We start from the raw sequence: 20,163 nt of genomic DNA on the forward strand, positions 1-20,163 counted from the left end.
ATGTTAGAAAAATATCGTTTACATGTAACAACAACATTGTATATTAATTAACATGATCGTTTAGATATTACGGAGAGATCGTTTAGATTGATTGTTTAGTTTTTGCAACACGTTCGTTTAGAGTTTACATTCATTGACAAAATCGTTTAAATGTTATTCAAAATCGTTTTGATTCAACTATCCAATCGTTTACATATATCATTTATAGAAACACACTAACATATTAATAAATGTGAATTGACACTTTAAAAAAGCACATGAATTGACGATATTGCCCCTTTGGTAAAAAATACCTAAATACTTATCGTTTTCTTCATTTTCGCTCACTTCATTTCAAACATATTGTTTTATTTCGCTTTTCCACACGAACGTTTCAAATTCCCTTAATCCTTTCCTCTCAAACATTTCCATTTTCCTCTTTAACATCAAAGGTATGTTTATGTAACTCTGATTCTTCATTGATTAACTATTTTATCACTGTTGTTTAGTTTTTCCTCTCAAACGTTGCGAGTTCCCTTAAACTTTCATTCTCAAGATTGTTAAACGTTTAGACTTCTGTCTTCAACAAGAAACCTATGTTCGTGCAACTATGACTTATTCTCAAGATTGTTAACCTTTATTCTTAAGTTGTGTTCGTTAAGCATTTACTCTCAAACATTTCCATTTTCGTTGAACTTTTATTATCAAGATTGTTAAACGTTTCAATTTTTTATTACTTGTTTATTAATTATGTGATGACTATGTTACTGTTTGGATTAAACGATATGTTACAGAACATAAACGATATATTACCCTACAATAAATGAACGTGTAGATTTGTTTGAATGATTGTGAACATGTTCTACACTATCGTTTAGGTTTATCTATACTATCGTGCACATATTCTAAATGATCGTGTACGTAACTAAAATATTCTAAACGATCATGTACATAACCAAAATATTCTATGATCATTCTTTTTAAGATGGTTGTACCTAGGAACAAATATTTTTCTGCTACTATCTCGTGTCAGGTCCACGAGATTGACACTGTTATAAAGGATAAACTAACCAAGGAATAGTTTGCAGATGTTCCATAAAACAAAATTGAGTCCACTATTGAATGTGAACATTGTCTTCAATAATTGATGGTGTTATGGTAATATGTGTTTGGAGGAAGAAATATGAATGGTAGTGTTATGATAATATGTGGTTGGGGGAATGATTATTGTTGTAGTATTAAGATAATATGCGTTTGGGGAAGAAGGGTTATGAGTGTAGTATTATATGATAAGATGAAGTAGGGAAATTTGTAGGGTTATGAGAAAATGAAGTAGAAAAATTTGTAGGGTTACGAGAAAATGAAGTGGAGAAATTTGTATGGTTATTTAACCATAATCCCCAAAAATGTAAACCCAAACAAGGTTTGAGTCCTAACACCTTTTCTAATCCCCTGAATCCCCACCCTAAACACACCCTAACTGTATATTATAAAGTAGGTTTTTAGCGGTTTGAAATTGTTTTTATTTATTTAGAAAAATGTTTTTTTTACATTTGAATTTTATTTCAATTTAATTTTAAAATTCAAAATTTATATTTTAACCTCAAACTATTATTTTAAAAATATATGATATGTGAGTAGAGGTGTTTGAACTTGAGATCTCTCGTCCCGAGATTCAAAGCAGGATCAAATGAGCTAAGATTGCAATAAAACGTAGAACTAAATATAGGGAAGAAATATTTTTGCGTATTTATTTTCTCGATGCAAGAATTTCTGTTTGTATAATTAAACGCAAACTTAAAAATTTCCCGGACAAAGCTGGTCATTATTTCACGTAATCATCAAGTAAAACGAATATTTTCAATTTCCAAGGGCTCGGCAAATTCATTGTTGCATGAGTTTCATACATAAGATCAAACCAAAATTACGCAACATCAAACCGAAATTTGTCTATCATCTTTCAATTCTCATCGTTCCGCTCTAGATGGGCACAGATGATTTCGTTCCCATCACCAGCGACGCCCAATTTCAAAACCCTAATTTGTTTTCACTAACCCCTGTTTTCGTCTAAATTCTTTTTATTTTTGGGCTTTTCCTGTCATTTCGACGCCTAACCGCCGGCACAACCAGCCATGTTTCCATGGAACATCGCAAAGACGGCGGAGGCGATGTTCTCAAAATTCGCCGTTAAAAGGCTGTGCAAATTTCTACTCAAAAAGAAATTGGGACAGTTTTTGTTGGGAGAAATTGATATCGACCAGCTTGACGTGCAGCTTGCCGATGGCACAATTCAGCTCAACGACCTTGCCCTCAACGTTGATTTTCTCAATGAGAAGGTTTGTTTGTTTGTTTTTTACTTTTTTTTTTCCCCACTTTTTATTTTTTAACGGGGGCATTGGAGAGTGTTGCTCCAATATGAGCGTGGAGGAAAAGTGTTCGGTGAAGTTAAATGGGGAAAAATGATAGAGATGGCTTTGTGTGAAAGGAAATTTATGGGATTGAAAGGTGTGATTAACTGAGGGTTTTATCAAGGTGGCAAACAAAGGGCATAATGACCAACGAAGCTGACACTGAATTTTACCTCGACCAGAAGTTTGTGAGCAATTACCCCAACGCTCCTGCTGATTGAGCCATTGCGAACCAAGAATTCCAGAAATTTGATTAAAAATTTTGTTTACTGTTTTTGAAAAAAAAAAAAAAGATTCAGCCTTTGTTTCTCCATGATAGATGGTTGAATTGTTTAGTTTGGTAGATAAGGATTGAGAGACATTTGGTATCATTTAAGGGATTATCAAAATCTGTTAGGAATGGAGGCAAAGGAGGGTGGTTGATACATGCCAACCCGAGGTTGAGGAGTGGTAAAAACAGAGGGTGTAGAGCAAAAATAGTTGTTGTCGGTGGAAATAGGACAGGATTAATTGAGACATTTGGGGTTACCCGTCAGCAAACAGTGGGATGGGCATAATATTGGTTAAATGTGGTGTTAGATAATATAATGTTAAATTTTCCTTCACACCTAAAGTTTATGCTTTTGGGTCAATCAATGGCTTAACATGGTATCAGAGCAAGAAGTTCTTTATTCAAACCCTACCATGACTTAACATGGTATCAGAGGGGGGGCAGGTTCCAACTACCGACTAAACAAGGACTTACAAGTAAGACCCCACTAGGATTAGGGTTCCAAACACGAACATCCCTTCTCCCCTCCCTAGAACAGCACCCCTCAAGCAAGAAAAGAAGGGAGGCCATCTCCGTCGTTTCCCTATTGATCAAATTACGATGGAACCCGAAAGAAAAAGACACAGAAATCTCAAAACTAACCAAAAAATCCGAAATCATACAATTTTGGGAAGAGGATAAATGATAAAGATGCGGAAATAAAGAACAAAGGGAATTCTTCCCCACCCACTGATCCTCCCAAAAGTAAGTATCCTTGCCATTTCCTGCTAAACAGCGAGTAAAGCGAGAGAAAGTAGGGAGCTCGAAAGAAATATCCTTCCAAGGATTTTGGAAAGTGCCTTTAACCCCTTTCGGAGCCATGCTTGCTCTCAATAATCCTATGCCATAAAGAATCAGGTTCGAGAGGAAAGTGTTAGAGCCACTTTGCCAATAAAGCTCCGTTGCAAATTCTAATATTAGCGATCTCTAACCTCCCAACTCCCAGGGCGCCCCTGACCTCCCAACTCAGTAGATGGGAACCGTGGCCTTCATCCACATCTTCCTACAGAAAGTCTCTGATGTACTTTTCAATACTCTTACATACCGAGCTAGGGGCCTTGAACATGGAAAGGTAATACACCGAGATTCCACTTAGCACATATTTAATCAGAGTTAATCTACTAGCTTTTGAGAAGAACCCTTTCTTCTACACCACCAGTCTGTTAAGAATGTTCTCACAAATAGGATCCCGAAAGGAGACGACTCGCGGGTTACCCCCAAATGGAGCCCGAGATAATAAGAAGGAAACAAGTGAACCTCACAATCAAACATCTCCGCCTACTTCTGTAACTTAGCATGATCTGAGTTAATACCAAAAATAGTGCACCCAATTAATGGATACCAAGGCCCACCTCCGTAACTTAGAAAGGGGCCTTATTTCTTAGCTGAAAGTTACTAATCAATACCAAGGCCCCCCAAAACGTTGAGTCTTCACCCAATTACTCTTATAAATTTCCATGCCAGTAGAACCTTCCCAAAAGGAGTCTCTAATAAGTTTATCCAATGATTTGACCACTCACTATGGTAATTGAAACAAGGAGGGGTAATATGTAGGCATATTAGCAAGAGTCGCTAGTATAAGGGTATTCCTACCTCCTTTTGAATGAAGCATGTTTCATGCCAAAGATGTGGAGTGTTCTATGACTTGAGAGTTCGTAACTAGGTCCTAGCTAAGTTGGGAAGATGGTGTAAACAAGTTGGGAGCATTTGAAAAACTCGAATCATACTTGAGATGTTTTATTCATCAAAAGAATTCAGCTTATATACTGATCCAAAGATAACAACCCAATACCTAAACAAATTTATTTTAAAAAAACAACGAAACTAAACAAAAGTAGAGGAGAAATGCAGAAGCAACAACATAATATAAGGACTAAGCTGGAAAGACAGAGATATTCTAATCTAAGGATTAATCTTGAATTGAAAATTATGCATAAAACATGGATGGATAGCACCAGGAGGAAACATTAATGCTTGCATTTTCAAAATGATCCATCCATGAAAGTGATTTATCTTAGAAGATTGATTCCTTTAGAACCAAATTTCAGCAAGGATTGCGTTGATTGCATTGAGCCATAACAACTGAGACTTTGACTTCAAAAATGGGCCAACCAAATTCTGGACTATATTGTCTTTGAACACCTTACAAAAGACCCACGTGATATTAAAAATGGATGGTAATTGATTCCAAAATGATCTGGAAAAATTGCAATTTGAAAATATGTGCGGTAGATCTTCAACATTTGCCTTACAAAGAGGATGAATAGAAGGTGGCATTTGCCTCGGTAGCTTTCTTTGAAAAGTAGAGTAAAAGTTCCAAGTTCTAAATATCATTGTCCAAATGAGTATCAAAGTTACTACATGGTAACAAACTAAAGATTACAGCCGAATTTTTGACTAAAGAACTCACACTCAATAACTGAAAGAACTAAAAGAAAAGTAATACTTAAAGAAAGCAACCAATTGCCACTACATCAGAAGGGACCCTTCTTTGAGGTTTACGAGATTAAGATCTAGTATTCCATGGCTTTATCTGGAGGCTAGTTGAATTAATGTTCATTGTGGTTGGATTTCCTTTTTTGTTTGCCTGTCTTTTCCTCGGCATTTTTGGTTCTACGTCTGTTCAAATGTGGGGCAGCTCTCTTCTTCTTTCTGGTCTGCTGGAAGCTTTTGAAGTGGATGGATTGTTCTTTGTCTGGTTGGCTTTGGCTCCTTTGTTTTGGTTCATTATTTTGTTACTTCTCTTTGGTTTTTTGGATTTTTGGCTTTTTGGCCATGGTTTTGGTGCTTTTTAGGTTAGTCTTTTTGTTTTGTTGCCGTTTTTTTGGTGTTCTTTACCTCTTTTTTTTTTGGGTGATTACACTTTATTTTCTCCTGTTCTGAGTAAGTCGAGCGTCTGTTATAATTTTGCCTTTTTTTGGGTGCCCCTGTGCCCCTGTGCCCCTGTGCCTTTCTGTTTTTTTTCTTGGAGGCCCCTCCGTTTTTACTTTCTTTATCTTAATTACACTTACATGCACAAAAGAAAAGCAGGGCAGCTACAAAGGCGTGGAGGTTTGATTGCACTGTTGCTGACCTTGTTTAACTTAGAAGTAGGAAGCATATCTTACATGTCTATTCTTTATAACGTTCATTCCATGTTTATTTTGACAATGAAAGAATGTAATGGACTACCAAGGAAATAATGTAAGTTATTACTTATTATAATGCTTATTTTGTGTCAACAGTTAGCAATGCATCTGCAATCACTCTCATCTGAATTCACTAGTGTTCTTTTATATTTGAGTTCTAATTTGCCTTTGTTATTGATTTTTTGATCTTTTTGCCATGGACTACATTTTTTTTATAATTTTTAATTTTGTATATACCAGTACCAGTAAGAGCCGCAGTCTTCAAATCAACCGTTCAGTAGATAACAAAAGCTATATCATCACATTCACGGAAAAGTATATGCAAGTACTGATGGGGACAAAGGAATCCTTAACTAAAGAATAGTGAAAAAATAACAACTAATACAATTTTACTTGTCTAGATAATGTTTTTTGATATCCGTGTGTGTCTGGACCAGCTTATGTGCCCCTCGACTAATCTCCCGGGATAACCTACCTTACCCTACAACATTTGAGTGTCAAGGAAACTCATAGGGATTTAATTTCTAGGTAGGTGACCACCATGAATTGAACCGTTGACCTCTTAGTTGAGACCACACTTCCTTGTTACCACTAGACCAATTCTGGATGGTTAATTGTCTAGAGAACATTGAGGTCAGAATACTTATCCATTTTTAGCTAGTAAAAGAGGAAAAAATGCAGCACCGTGTTAGATAACTGAAAAGTACGACTATTTATTATTACTAACCAAATGGCCTAGCAAAGTGGTTTCTTTTGTTCTTGTAGCATTTTTTTTAGTTGATATCAAAGATTTCTAATCCTTTTCAAGTGCTATTTTTGGTTGTATTTACTTTTTTTTTATTATTATTTTTATTTCATTGTTTCTTTGTAATTTGAGCATTATTCCATTTTCATTTTATCAGTGAAAAGTTGCCTTTCCTTAAAAAGGCCTTACAAAATGCATCCATTTTTCACTTCCAAATTTCTCTTCATTCAGAATCATGTTTCAATTATGTTCTCTATTTTATAGGTTGGTACAGCAGCCTCGGTTATTTTTAAAGAAGGGTCTATTGGGTCATTGTTAATTAGAATGCCATGGACGAGTAGAGGCTGTGAGGTAGAAATCAATGGATTGGAACTTGTGCTTTCACCATGCTTGAAGAATGTTCATATGAATTGTTGTGGAGCTTTTAGTGGTAGTCATAGTAATAACCATCATGAATCGAGAAAGTCAGAGCATGATGTGGTGAAAAATGCTGCAAAATCTACCTATGGGGATATCCATGAAGGTGTTAAGACAGTTGCAAAGATGGTGAAAGGGCTGCTTGCTAGCTTTCACTTGAAGATAATAAACTTGATAGTTGCATTTGATTCTTTTTATGATGAAAACAAAAACAGAACAGAATTCGATACCACACTTGTTCTTCGGATTGCAGATGTGGAATGTGGAACCTGTGTTACAGAAGATGGTAAATTGGGTATGGATGCAGTTGAAAGCTTTCTTGGTATTAGTCAGCTGAATAACTTTGTAAAGTTTCAAGGAGCAATGGTTGAGTTTCTTCACATGGATGATTGTGACAAGGCAAAAACTTTTCCATGCATGTCTGCAGCAACATCTCAAATGGTGTTAGACCATGTTCCATCGAATGTTGCGACTCCATTTCTGACAGGTGGAGTAGGTGGATTTTCAGGTAACCTGAAATTATGCATACCTTTGAGGGATGGTTCCTTGGACATTTACAGAGTGGATGGGGATCTTTCTTTTGATCCTGTACAATTAAAACTTCAACCTAGAACAATCAAATGCCTTTTAACTTTGTCTGAAGCTTACTGGAATTCAGACAAGAATAGTGATGGGTGCATAAATAATAAGGTGAATGAATCTGATTACTTTGAGCGAGCGTTTCATAGCCATTCATCCGCGCTAGCTTCTGCTGAAACGACTCCTGATGAAACCTCACCTCATTGTGGTGGGATGCTGCCTGGCTCTCATCTTATATCAAATTGGGTGCCATTATCTGTCAAAAGTAGAGAAAAAGAAAAAGTTGAAGAATTTGATTTTGGAGCAAGGTTGGTATTGCCCACTTCCTCTGTAAGAACAAGTGTTTGACTGACATTGGTATTCAAATTTTTTAAAATTTGTCACGTTTTAGTTTAAAAGTATGCATTTAGTACTAGGATTATGTGATCATCAGTTGAAGTATAATTTATTATTTCTGTTATTTTAATCATATGTATGGGATGTTCTTATCGATTTTTTTTAAAGTTTTTTTAGAAGTATGGAAATTCCCGCTGCTTATGCTATCAATATTCTTGTAATTTGATCTAATCCTTTAATATACTTCAACTCTGCAAATTATAGTTTCAGATGTTTACCATCGTGTTCTAAATGTATCTTCCGCTGTAGTTTCTTATCACTTTAAATTATAGTTTCAATTCTGCAAATAGTGATTAGAAAATCTCTCTATGGGGCACCTAGGTTCTTAATTTGGAGTCTGGATGTGGATGCTTGTTGGATGTTTGTCAAGTTTGCACAATGTTTTACTTGCATAAAAGTATTTGTGGGTGTAAGTATGGCATATCCTGAGACTTGAATTTGATTTGATAATCATGATACTTCATTACTTTTGTTTTTTTCACAATCTTTTATCCTTCTGAGTCATTTGGTTTAACAATGAAATAAAAAAGAGCGTTTTCTCTTTTGTCTATTTTGCAGTGTGGACCAGTTTTTTGAATGCTTGGATGAAATAAGAAGTACCCAGTCTGCTTTAGGCAGCAGTGGGATGTGGAACTCAGTTTTTAGTGCAATCACTGCTGCGTCCAGCCTGGCTTCTGGATCTTTACACGTTCCTTCTGGTGTGTATGCACTTACTCCATCCAGTTGTGTTAGTCATGCTCATACTTTCAAACTTAAGAGTTAAGATATTGTTATGAACTTATGCTTATTGACCCGCATAATACCACATTTAAGCTGATTTCACTTATCATCTTTTTCAAACAGTATATTACTTCAATTCATGATCCTGCAACAATAGTTTTACCGTATGCGTAGGTTTCTTTTTCAAGTTGATATGAGTTGGACGTTTTTCAGGAATGTTCATCCTGTAAGAAGTATTAATATGTTTTCCTTTGGCATTGTGTTAATCAATCCTTTTATTTATTTTTGTGAAAGAATGTTGAGCCTTTTTCTTCATTTTTTCATAAATGTTTATTTCTTGGTAAAAGGAGGGGGAAAACATTGAGCTTTCTCATATAAGATGAATGTGGTGAGGGAAGGGAATGAGAGATAGGTAATCAGTTAACAATCCATAACGGTCTAACGGAATGGTGAAAACAATTGTGTAGTCTATCTTTATGGATATATATATTTCTTTCTGGGTAAGGAATAAAAATATTGTTGCAATCTTACTGTAGATTATGTGGACTCAAAGGTTGTTAATTGTCAATTGATTTTTTCCATCCTGATAGTACTAGCTGTTATTGTTTGCTAGACACATGAAATGGATAAAATGTTCTTAATGTGTCATGAGTTATGGTCTTGTGATAAGCTTTCTTTCATTTTTTCATTGACCTCAATAGATTATTTAATTCTGGATGTTCACTGTTCAATATACTCTTTCTTTCATACACTAATTACTAGATACAGAATTGCAGCCTGTTGAAACGAACCTTAGGGCAACTATCTCTGGAATTTCCATTGTTATTTCCTTCCACGATGACAATAAGTATCATTTCACTGATACCGAGAAAGTACAGATCAAAGCAGATTCAGAGGTTCATTTTGTGGCTGCTAAATTCAGTGATGTCCATCTTCTCATGCAGGTAAAATTGTGCTTTAGGAATATTTATCTTTCTTGTGTATTACTCTATGGGTGCCTGTGTGCCTACCTCCCTCCCTCTCCTCAGCTGGCATGGAAGCTCTTCTTTTCAACATTTTTTGTGTAGGGGATTTTTTTCTATTAGTTCCGTTCACTTTAACACATTTTGTTCAGCAGGTATCTACTCAAAGAACAAGGTTTCATGGAACTATCAAGCATGTTGAGATTGCTGATTATTTGAACTGCAATAGTTATGCCTCAAAGACTGACTTCTGCAATAGTAACGGTGACTTCCAGACAATTCTGATGAAGCGTTTGCAAGTGGATGTCCTTGGTGCTTTGCCTCCATTTGATTTTTCCGCTGAAGATCCTGATCTTGTGGAATCAAATAGTTCGTTCAATATGGATTTGCCATGTGAAAACAAAGACAATGTTGCAAAAATTACGTTGCTGGAAACATATGGCATCACCTCTTCCCAACTGAATATGACGTCTAGTTCTAATGATAATTCTACTATGTCAAAATCATTTTCATTGAATTTACCACCCTTTGTTTTCTGGGTGAACTATACTTTAGTCAACATGCTACTGGATTTACTGAAGGATGTCGCAAACTGTATGCCTGGTGATAACAATCACATGTGCTTTAAGGAGAACTATACATCAGATCATGAGGATGCCAAAAGCAGCCCTAATCAAGTTACGGCCTTGTCATTCTCAAGCATGCAAGGTAATGTAATAATCAGCAATGCTAGGGTAATATTCTGTTTCCCACTTGAAAGTGACAAGGACTTTATGGGCTATTCTTCCTGGGATCGATTTATTGCCCTTGATTTTTATGCCTCTCCAATAACAAAGGAGGAAACAACTCACAGGGGTAACTTGGCTGTGCAGAAAAGTTATCAGTTACAAAAAAATGCTTTGCATTTTAGATTTGGTAGTGTTGGTGTTTTCTTGGTTACTTTTGAAGAAGATATAAAGCAAAGTAGCACTTGCAACTTGCAAGGGAAGAAATTTTCAGTTCACAACATTTTGTCTGCCTCCAACAGAACAAATGGTTCTCCTTTAACTTTGTTTTGGCAGGAGGGTCATGTCACAGGTCCATGGATTGCAAAGAAGGCCAAGTCCTTAGCTTGTCTAGAGGAATCCAAAAGCAGTTGTAAGTTCATTGGAAAAGATTATGAGTTTGCTTCTGTTGCTAATATGAAAGATATGGAGGAGTCAAACTTGCAGACTCGACAAGAAATGATTTTGAGCTCCACTTCAGTGTTGCATGTATCTTTCCCTCTTGTGCGAATCAATGTTGGTACCGTTCAATATAAAGCCTTCCATTGTCTTTTAGATCAGTTGATTAAAGGATTGTCAAGGGAAACTTGTGATGTAGTTGACGTTACGAAAGGAGTTGCATGTCAAACATCTATTGTAGTTGATTGTAATTCTCTAGAAATTGTCATTAGGCCAGACTTAAATGAGAGTACAAAGTGCTCTTTGCAGAGAGAACTTCCTGGATCATGGTATCATCTGAGATTAGAAATTCAAAACTTTGAATTAATCTCAGTATCCGACCTTGGAGGTATTAAGGGTGCCAATTTCTTTTGGTTGGCCCATGGAGAAGGAAAATTGCTGGGTTTTATATCTGAAGATCCTGATCAGGAGTTCCTTTTGATCTCATGTAGCAACTCTAACATGAAGCGTGGGGATGGGGAAGGTTCAAATGCTTTATCTTCAAGGTTAGCTGGTTGTGATATTGTGCATTTGTGGGATCCTGAGAGTTTACAGGGTTTTTCTTCAGTAACTATAAGATGTGCGACAATTCTCGCTATAGGTGGTCGCTTGGATTGGTTAGATGTCATCTACTCCTTTTTCTTTTTGTCCTCTCCTCCAGTTGAGCCAGAAGGTGACAAGATTATGACCAGAGAGAACCCAAAAAATTCTTCAGGGTCTTGTTTCTTTCTTAACTTCGTTGATGTTGGGTTGAACTATCATCCATACTTGAAGAATTTGCTTATCAAGAGCGGGCTTTCTCAATCGGAATCCAGTTCTTCAACTTTCAAACAAGAGTTGGATGATGATTATGTTGCTTGCTTGCTAGCTGCATCTTCAGTGACACTTTCAAGTTCTAGTGTGGCAGATGTCGTTGAAGATAATTACAGAATCACAGTACAAGATTTTGGGCTTCTTCTATGTAGTGTCTCTGATTATGAGCATGTGTTTGATGCTTACAGTGTTGAGGATCTCCGCAAAGTAGGTTATGTTAAGGTTGCCCGGGAGACATTTATTGAAGCTATTTTGAGAACTAATTGTAATAATGGCCTTAAGTGGGAGTTAGAATGTGGCAAAGCCCACATTTCTGTGGAAACATGCCATGACACTGCCTCTGGTCTGGCACGTTTGGCTGCTCAACTTCAGCAGCTATTTGCCCCTGATCTCGAGGAATCAATTGTTCATTTGCAAACGAGATGGAATAATGCCCAACAGGGACAGGAGAGAAAAGAGATTGACGCCGAATCATCTTCTCCTCCATGCCACAATTTATCAGTTAACCAAAGTGAAGTTGGGTTGATGGATGAAATATGTGAGGATGCATTTTTATTGAATAAAAACCATAGCAGAGAATGTGATTATAGCAAGACAAAATGTAGTTTTTCACCCAATGAAGTTCTTCATGCTGAGGTATGCAGTTCGAATTCTGAGGTTTGTGAAACTTCTTCTCCTGCTCATTCCTTCATGGGATCAGATCCTGATGGTCAAACATCTTTCATACAATACCGTCAGTTTCCTGAAATAATAGAAGGGTATTGCTTGTCGAATCTTTGCTCTTTACCAGATCTGACGATAGGCCGTGAATTACACCCTGATATTTGTAATGGGAGGAATTCTGGCAGTATAGATACTGGAGGAAGAAGAAGTGGTTGGTATGGAGACTTGCCTATAAAAATTCTTGAAAACCACGTATCAGATGTAAGTAAAGTTGAATACTCAGTAACTAATGATCTTTGTTCTACTGAGAGCAAAAAACTTGATGAGGTTGAAGAGGTAAGTGGACGTGTAATTCTTAATAATATTGACGTGAAATGGAGAATGTACGCCGGTTCTGATTGGCAAGTTTCTAGTGAGAATGGTGATCCACCAATGGGTATGGTTAAAAGAGATCAACACACATGTCTAGAGCTTGCATTAACTTCCATGCAAGTTCAATATGATATTTTTCCAGTTGGTGGAATGTGTATATCCCGACTTTCACTTTCGATTCAGGATTTTCATCTTTATGACAGCAGTGTAGATGCACCTTGGAAGCTGGTAATCTCTTTTACTTGACAGAACTGTTTTTACATTTATGCTTTTTACAGTCTGATTTTTCCCCCTCCTTTGTCTGATGGTTGTGGTAAGGTACTGGGGTATTACAATTCAAAGAATCATCCTCGCAAGTCTTCCTCCAAAGCATTCAAGCTCGACTTAGAAGCTATTAGACCAGATCCTTCAATCCCTCTTGAGGAATACCGGTAAGCCAATTTTAGTTTTCCATTTTCTATGTTAGATGTGGTTAGTGATTGCATCTCTTGCATAACATGGAAGTTGGACATTTGTTATTTTTTGTCCAACAAGGTCATGAGTTCTTCCAATAAAGTTTTTCTAAATGTTTGTTTGATATGACCTATTATGGTGGAAGAGGAAAAGGAATGACAGACCATTTTCTTTTGTTTGGTTGGAAGGAATTGTCCTTCCTTTTTACCATATCGATGGATGAAGCATTCATTGTCCTTATTAAGAGTGCTGTTTCCTTTTCTTATTTCTCTCCTCCAAATAAGTTGATATTATTATAAGATATTCATGGTCTTCATTCATAATTATATTATAAGATATTCATGATAAATGTCAGTGATTATGTAACAACATTATCTTTCATGCGTACTTATTATGGGTGTATAACCTGTTCTCCTTTCAGGTTGTGTATTGGTATTCTGCCTATGCTATTACATCTTCATCAATGCCAGCTTGATTTTCTTGTTAATTTTTTTGGGGAAAGAAGTTCGTCAAGAAACCGGTCATCAGGTCAACCACTTGATTTAGATGGTTCAAAAACTATATCTACAACGAAAAGTCATGATGGGCTTACTTTGGCAGAGGAGGCATTGCTTCCTTATTTTCAGGTAAGTTGCAGCGAATATTTCTTGGTTATGCATGTTTGTGTGACAAACTTTCCAGTGCCTACTTTTGTGTTACCCTGATACATGCTTGTGCCTTTTTCCTAAAAGAAAAAACTCTCATTGAAATAATGGAAAGAGGTAATGCTCAAAGTACAAGAAATATAAGTACGAATAACTAATACAAAATACCAAAGAGAACCAACATACTGCAAAAGATAGTACAAAGAGAAAATATAAGCATTCAAATATCTTGATGTTGTGCAGCAGGACGACATTCTAAGTCGAGAAAAATTCAAAGTATCCATCTAAGGAAGTGATTATCTCGGAAAGTATGATAATTCCTTTCAAACCATATATTAGAGAGAATAGCTTCGGTAGCATTGAACTAAGATAATTGAGATCTCTTTTCTCATGAAGGACCAAGAAGAAGCCGAAGGTACTTTCTTTTAAAGGAGGCCTAAAAACCCAATGAAAATTGAAATATGCGAAAACCTCCACCAAAAATGAATTATGCAAATTCTTCCTTTTTACTTGTCCCAGTTGTGGACTTCAAAATTTATAGAGAGCTCAACATGTGGAAATCAATATTAATTGGAGAGGTGACGTTAGAAGAGCTTGAACATAGGACTTCCTACTTTGATAATATCGAACTCACCCTCCCCCCAATTTTTTACCACTTCTATTTTTGGTTGACCTCAGATATTCAATGGTTAAAGATAGTGAACTAAATGCATTCTGTATTTTTTTTTTTCAGAAATTTGACATACAACCAATTGTAGTCCGTGTTGATTACAGTCCTAGTCGTGTTGATTTGGCCGCATTAAGAGGTGGAAAGTATGTCGAACTTGTAAATCTTGTTCCATGGAAGGTAACACCACCACTCACCCAACACGCATGCACACACATTGATGATCTGTTTCTCTTTTCCTCTCTGGGTGCCAAATTATATGTATAGGTAGTTTGTTTTGATGATATGTATTATAGTAGTCCATTTGTTCCATGGTCTGTCCAATTGCACTATGCTGCCTTTGGAAATGCTTTATTGGTAATTGTATGCGTTCAATATTTTAAGAAGCTATTGAGGTTTACATCTTGAGGCTTGCCTCAAGGGAAGTCTCTAGGTTTTAGCCTCAAGACTTACGCCTTTGTTGACCTAAGAGGCTTACACCTCTCACAAATGAGGCGTGCGCCTTTGTGATAACGCACCAAGGCTTAAAATCTCTGGTGGCTCACCTAATGATTAGAAAGTTCATTGTGATTTGCCTAATTCTTGAAAAATATTAAGATTTGAGTTGTGACAATGGGAACTGGGACTATTTCTACTGTCGTGAACTCAAGAATGTTGAAAGCAAACATATATAGCATAAACCAATCCTATTACTGATAATAGTAGTAATGATGATGAAGATGTTCTTTTAAAAAAAATTATCAAGTGAAAATTGTGGGCGTGAAGTTTCTTTTTACACTTTTATATAACTGTCATGTTTAGCCATACTTGATCAGATCATACCAATTTAGGTTTTGTCAACTATTTTACGCGTTGCCTCTTGAAGAGGAAAAGGCTCAAGGCTGCCTTTAGCCTTTTAAAACATTGTAGGCATTATGTATCATATTTGCCGTTTTATCTTAGGTCTCCTGTTTAAATTGTTGAGTTACATAAAAGAACTTATATGTCAATAATTGAATATGTTGCTTGATTGCCTACATATATATTCTAAGTATGTCAAGAGAGGTGTTACTTTATCTGAGAGATTGAGTAACATCTCCAATTGAGTTGCTTTAGTCTCATCTTTTCTGGCCCGACAAACTACATTATTCATCAAAGTCTAATTTTCCTGTAAGTGATGCTTGTTCAAATGTCAAGGTGGGTTGTTGTGTGACTTGTGTCCCTATAGCACTAATTAAGTTGACTGGTGCAGGGTGTTGAGCTACACCTTAAGCATGTTCAAGCTGTTGGAGTTTATGGTTGGGGCAGTGTATGTGAAACAGTTGTTGGGGAATGGTTGGAAGATATTTCCCATAATCAGGTAATCAACACGAAGCTAGAAAGCTTGCTGGTTGTTCTTTACATTATAGTAATTAATCATAACGTGTTACAACCTGATATAGATTCGTAAAATACTGGAGGGCCTTCCTGCAGTCAGGTCATTAGTTGCTGTTGGCTCTGGTGCTTCAAAGCTTGTGTCTTCACCGGTTGAGAGCTACAAAAAGGATCGAAGAATACTAAAAGGGATGCAAAGAGGTGACTTTTATTTTGGAATTGTATTTTAAATTTATTAAAAAAATTATAAATATATCATATGTCAAATATAATAACCGCTTGGCTTGAAAGTTTACCTTTAATTAAAAGAAGAGTGGTAGTCTTTTCTAATGCTATTAACATAAATTTTAAATTTGATCATCCATGTGAATTGATGATGATAAAATTTATAGGCAATAGCAAATATAAGTTGTTTGGTTTCGAGACAAATATTTGTTCAAAGTATACTTGAAAAGCACATAATAAACTTTCGCAAACCTTTTCAAGGATTTCCAATATAAAATTACTTTTGAACCTTTACTTTGTTGTCACATGAAAACAAAAATCCTATATTCATGAAGGTAGACATTTATATCTAATGGGGGTAAAATATTAATGGGCGTAAAGCAAAATGCAACTCCATGCGGTTAAAACCGTGCCTTTGTAAATGCTGTAATTTTGATCCATGTATAATTCTTTTCTCTGTCTTTCATGATATTCTGCAACTCCAACACTTTCGCTTTTTTAGGTACTATTGCATTTCTCAGAAGTATTTCCCTTGAAGCTGTTGGTCTAGGGGTACACTTGGCTGCAGGGGCTCACGACATTTTGCTCCAGGCTGAATATATTCTTACTAGTATTCCTCCTTCAGTGAAAGTACGGCATAAGACAAGGCCTAATGTAAGATCCAATCAACCTAAGGATGCTCAAGAGGGACTGAAAAAGGTGAATCTTCTATATTTGTCTGCATGCATCATATTCCAGTTTTAGTCACAGAAAATGACTTGCAATCTGTTTGTGAGTGTCGAAAAGAGATTTGAAGGATACTGTTGATCATGACTTCATAATATCCTGCATGTCAAATTGCCCATGGGTCTTCCAAACTATGAAACTACCATGGTTACCCAATTGCCTTTGAAATTATGGGTTCAAATACTGCAGAATTGGTTCAACAGTTTGAATTGGACTTGCATTTATTCTTCCAGCTTAATTATCTTCGTAGTATATCTTATTGTTCTCTCTATTTTGGATACGTTGAATTTTGAGCATTTGCTTAGTCTCTTTTCATTTTTTCAATGATAGTTTTGTTTCCTTCCGAAAAAAATATATACGTGGGACAAAAACATTTCATATCTAAAAAAAGCTGTGTCTTATGCATACTGCTTTTACAAATATTTTGCATTTCTTGATTTTATGGAAATGTGAGCAGTCATTCCCGGTCTGGAAAGGATAGAGGATGAGACGACTTTGCATGGAATAGGAATACAGTCAGTAATTATGTATATCCCCCTTTCTTATAAAAGAATCAGTAATTATGTTACCTTTACTGTTTGATGATCCACATCTTGAAGCCAGGTGGAATTTTAGAATTTCTTGCTACTCTCAAATCATTGCCATGATTTTCTTGTTTTTCCAATTTTAAATTAGATTCTCAGATCAACACGTGAATTGGTCTTTAGTTGAAAATCTATTTGAAACATGTTCTATAAGAAGATCGTTTTGTTCATATTTTCAAATTCTTGTTACCTTCATATGTGGCACAGAGATGAATCCGACTTCGTCAGTTTAGTTTACTTTGTATCATGTTTAACAATGTTTTTCATGTTATATCTTAGTAAAACTATAAAGATGATTGAATGCCGTCTCTATGTGACATTGATACACTTGCAAACGTTCTGCTTTTAACTTTTTTTTTCCTTGTTTTATTATATACTGGGACTATGAGGTAATTTTGGTCTGTTCATTACATTCTCTCTTTTATTTCCCCCATGGAATTGATTTAAATTGATTTCTAACAGGCCTATGAAAGCCTTAGTGATGGACTTGGGAAGTCGGCCTCTGCCTTTTTTCGAACTCCCTTGAAAAAGTATCAACGCGGAGACAGTACGGTGTCTGCTTTTGCAACTGCTGTTCAAGCAATTCCAGCTGCAGCTATAGCTCCAGCTTCTGCATGTGCAAGTGCCATACATTACACTTTTCTTGGCTTGAGAAATAGGTCATTTCTTTTTTTGTTTTTTTGTTTCTTTTGGTGCTTGCTTAGTTATTGTTGGACACACAATAATATGAGAATCTTTGGAAACTTGGTTGATGTTGGTTCTCTTTCATGGTTGCAGCCTTGATCCTGAGCGCAAAAGAGAATCCATGGAAAAGTATTTAGGTCCTACAGACTCTTGGGAACAGAATTGATGCTATAGTACAAAATGACTAACTGAATACAATTTAAGCTTGATGTCATATGAAATCATGATTGCTGTCACAGTTATTGCATTGTGCCTCGCCTTAAAAGAGATCGTGACAAGGATTTTTCACAATGATGATGGAGCCGGGTGTAAATGTGAGTGCTTTTCTCATCCTCTCATATTATTTACGGTTATAGATTATAATCCTTCCGTTTTTTTCATGAGCAATGCTTTAGCGTAGAAAATATCATGAATAAGATAGGTAGTCAGACGAGACACACATACACACACATATGTTCCCTAAATTGTTGCTTTTATATCAACATGTTTTCGAACTATCGTGAAGTCTGAAGACCATGATTCTCTAAATAGATATAAAACAAGTTCTATATTCTAGTAAAGTGCATTGCAATGTTATTTTACCATACAAGCACAGAATCTGAGGCTCCAAATAAAGATTTTTTTTTTTGCTTTCCGTTTTTTTAGTTTATGTTGGTTTGCTCCCAATTTTTCTTACCATGATTTTCATTTTTGTTTAGAAACATTTGACTCGGTCAAAACTCAAACATATAAAATTGATGTTTTTTCAGACTTGGTTTTTGACAAGCTTAGTAAGGAGTGAGAACAAAATTAAACTTACGAGTGTGAGAAGTGTTTATGAGCTTAATTTTTTAGAAAATTAAATAGTCATGATAGTTTAATATTTGTTTTGTTTCAGTTCTCTACACTTGTGATAAACATGGTATTCATTTGTTGCAGATATCTGTACAGTGAGATTCTCGTAGGCATTCTTTCCTCGTTGGATCGAGAAGATGGAGATTTTGTAAATAAAGTTAAATATTGGACTTTGGTTAGAAAATTTTCATACTGGGAGCCCTCCCGTTGTAATTATAATGATTTAAGTCTTATAGTTATTTATACCCAATATTATTCTTTGAAGCGTGAGCAAATGTATCATAGTTTTTCTCATTTGTGCATAGTATTGTAAATAATTGATGATTTGTTTTCCAAGGTGTGCTTGTGCATAGTGAAGCAAGTTTTTTTTACCATTTTTCTTTAATTCAGCCATTCTATGCAATTTGAAGGATCAATCATTGAGAGGTTTAATTTTCTTAAATCTTTTATATGTTTTGGGGGATGTTATTGTTTAGTTAATCCAGAGTAATTTCTACTCTGATCTTTTAATTTTCTTCTTTTAGAGATTATGGTATGGAATCAAATTTTGATATCAGCGTAAATATTGAGATTTTGATTTTATGAAAATATATATGATGAAAATTTTGGAGAAATTGATAGACGAAATTATCTCGATCATATCATGTGCGAGAACTCTTCAGATTTTCGCTTAAAAAGATTTATGCTCTCAATTACCTAATTGATCAAACTATATTGAAAGTTTAAGGAAAGCATAAAGTTTGGAAAGATGCTTACTTCTAGAATTTACTTCTAGAATATTTCATTCAAATTTAAGTTGGGTTTAAAATGTGGAAACTAAAACTCTACTTGTACTAATAAAAATAATTACATATTATTGAATAAGTATATATTAAAAATGTGAATGAATCTAGAAGTGCATTAAAGATATGATTATTGAGTACTCTTTATTAAAGACCAGAAATCTTTTATCATTGTGCCTTGAGCCATAATGATTGTCTCGTGATTGGTTTGATTTGAAAAGTTCTCACTTTCCAATATGTGCTTCATTTTCTTCTTTATTTGAGTTGATGTGATTGTTGAGTCTCATTTTCTGTTTTGCTGTTCAACATTTTATCAGAAATTGTTATAATTAGTTTATCAAACCTTGATTGTGACTTAACTAGGTTATAATTGATAATTGTATTCATAATTTCTATAAAGTTAAACTAGGACTATTGAATGTTTGGTAGTAAATATATATATATATTTTAAAATATCTTATTAAATACAGATTGGGATGGGGGATTTAAACTTGATGACCTGAGTTTACAGTGGCTA

At 35.5% G+C, this 20,163-nt stretch overlaps 1 protein-coding gene across 2 annotated transcripts; it reads left to right on the forward strand.

Annotated features, from left to right (window-relative positions):
- Positions 1-1,785: 1,785 nt before the first annotated feature.
- On the forward strand, positions 1,786-19,296 carry LOC101223109 (autophagy-related protein 2). 2 transcript variants are annotated; one of them, XM_011652941.2, is made up of 14 exons: positions 1,789-2,315; positions 6,835-7,874; positions 8,521-8,660; positions 9,451-9,626; positions 9,800-12,922; positions 13,013-13,125; positions 13,569-13,773; positions 14,525-14,638; positions 15,690-15,797; positions 15,880-16,012; positions 16,539-16,735; positions 17,809-18,005; positions 18,124-18,344; positions 18,949-19,296. In XM_011652941.2, the coding sequence occupies exons 1-13, from the start codon at positions 2,112-2,114 to the stop codon at positions 18,194-18,196; spliced, it is 5,823 nt and encodes a 1,940-aa protein (XP_011651243.1). In that variant the 5' UTR covers positions 1,789-2,111; the 3' UTR covers positions 18,197-18,344; positions 18,949-19,296. The 2 variants fall into 2 exon arrangements, with proteins under 2 accessions (XP_011651244.1, XP_011651243.1); XM_011652942.2 differs by lacking the exons at positions 17,809-18,005; positions 18,124-18,344; positions 18,949-19,296 and having other exon boundaries at positions 1,786-2,315; positions 15,911-16,012; positions 16,539-16,676.
- The last annotated feature ends 867 nt before the right edge of the window (positions 19,297-20,163 follow it).

The sequence above is a fragment of the Cucumis sativus genome, chromosome 3 (assembly GCF_000004075.3).
Source record: "Cucumis sativus cultivar 9930 chromosome 3, Cucumber_9930_V3, whole genome shotgun sequence".
NCBI classification, from domain to species: Eukaryota; Viridiplantae; Streptophyta; class Magnoliopsida; order Cucurbitales; family Cucurbitaceae; genus Cucumis; species Cucumis sativus.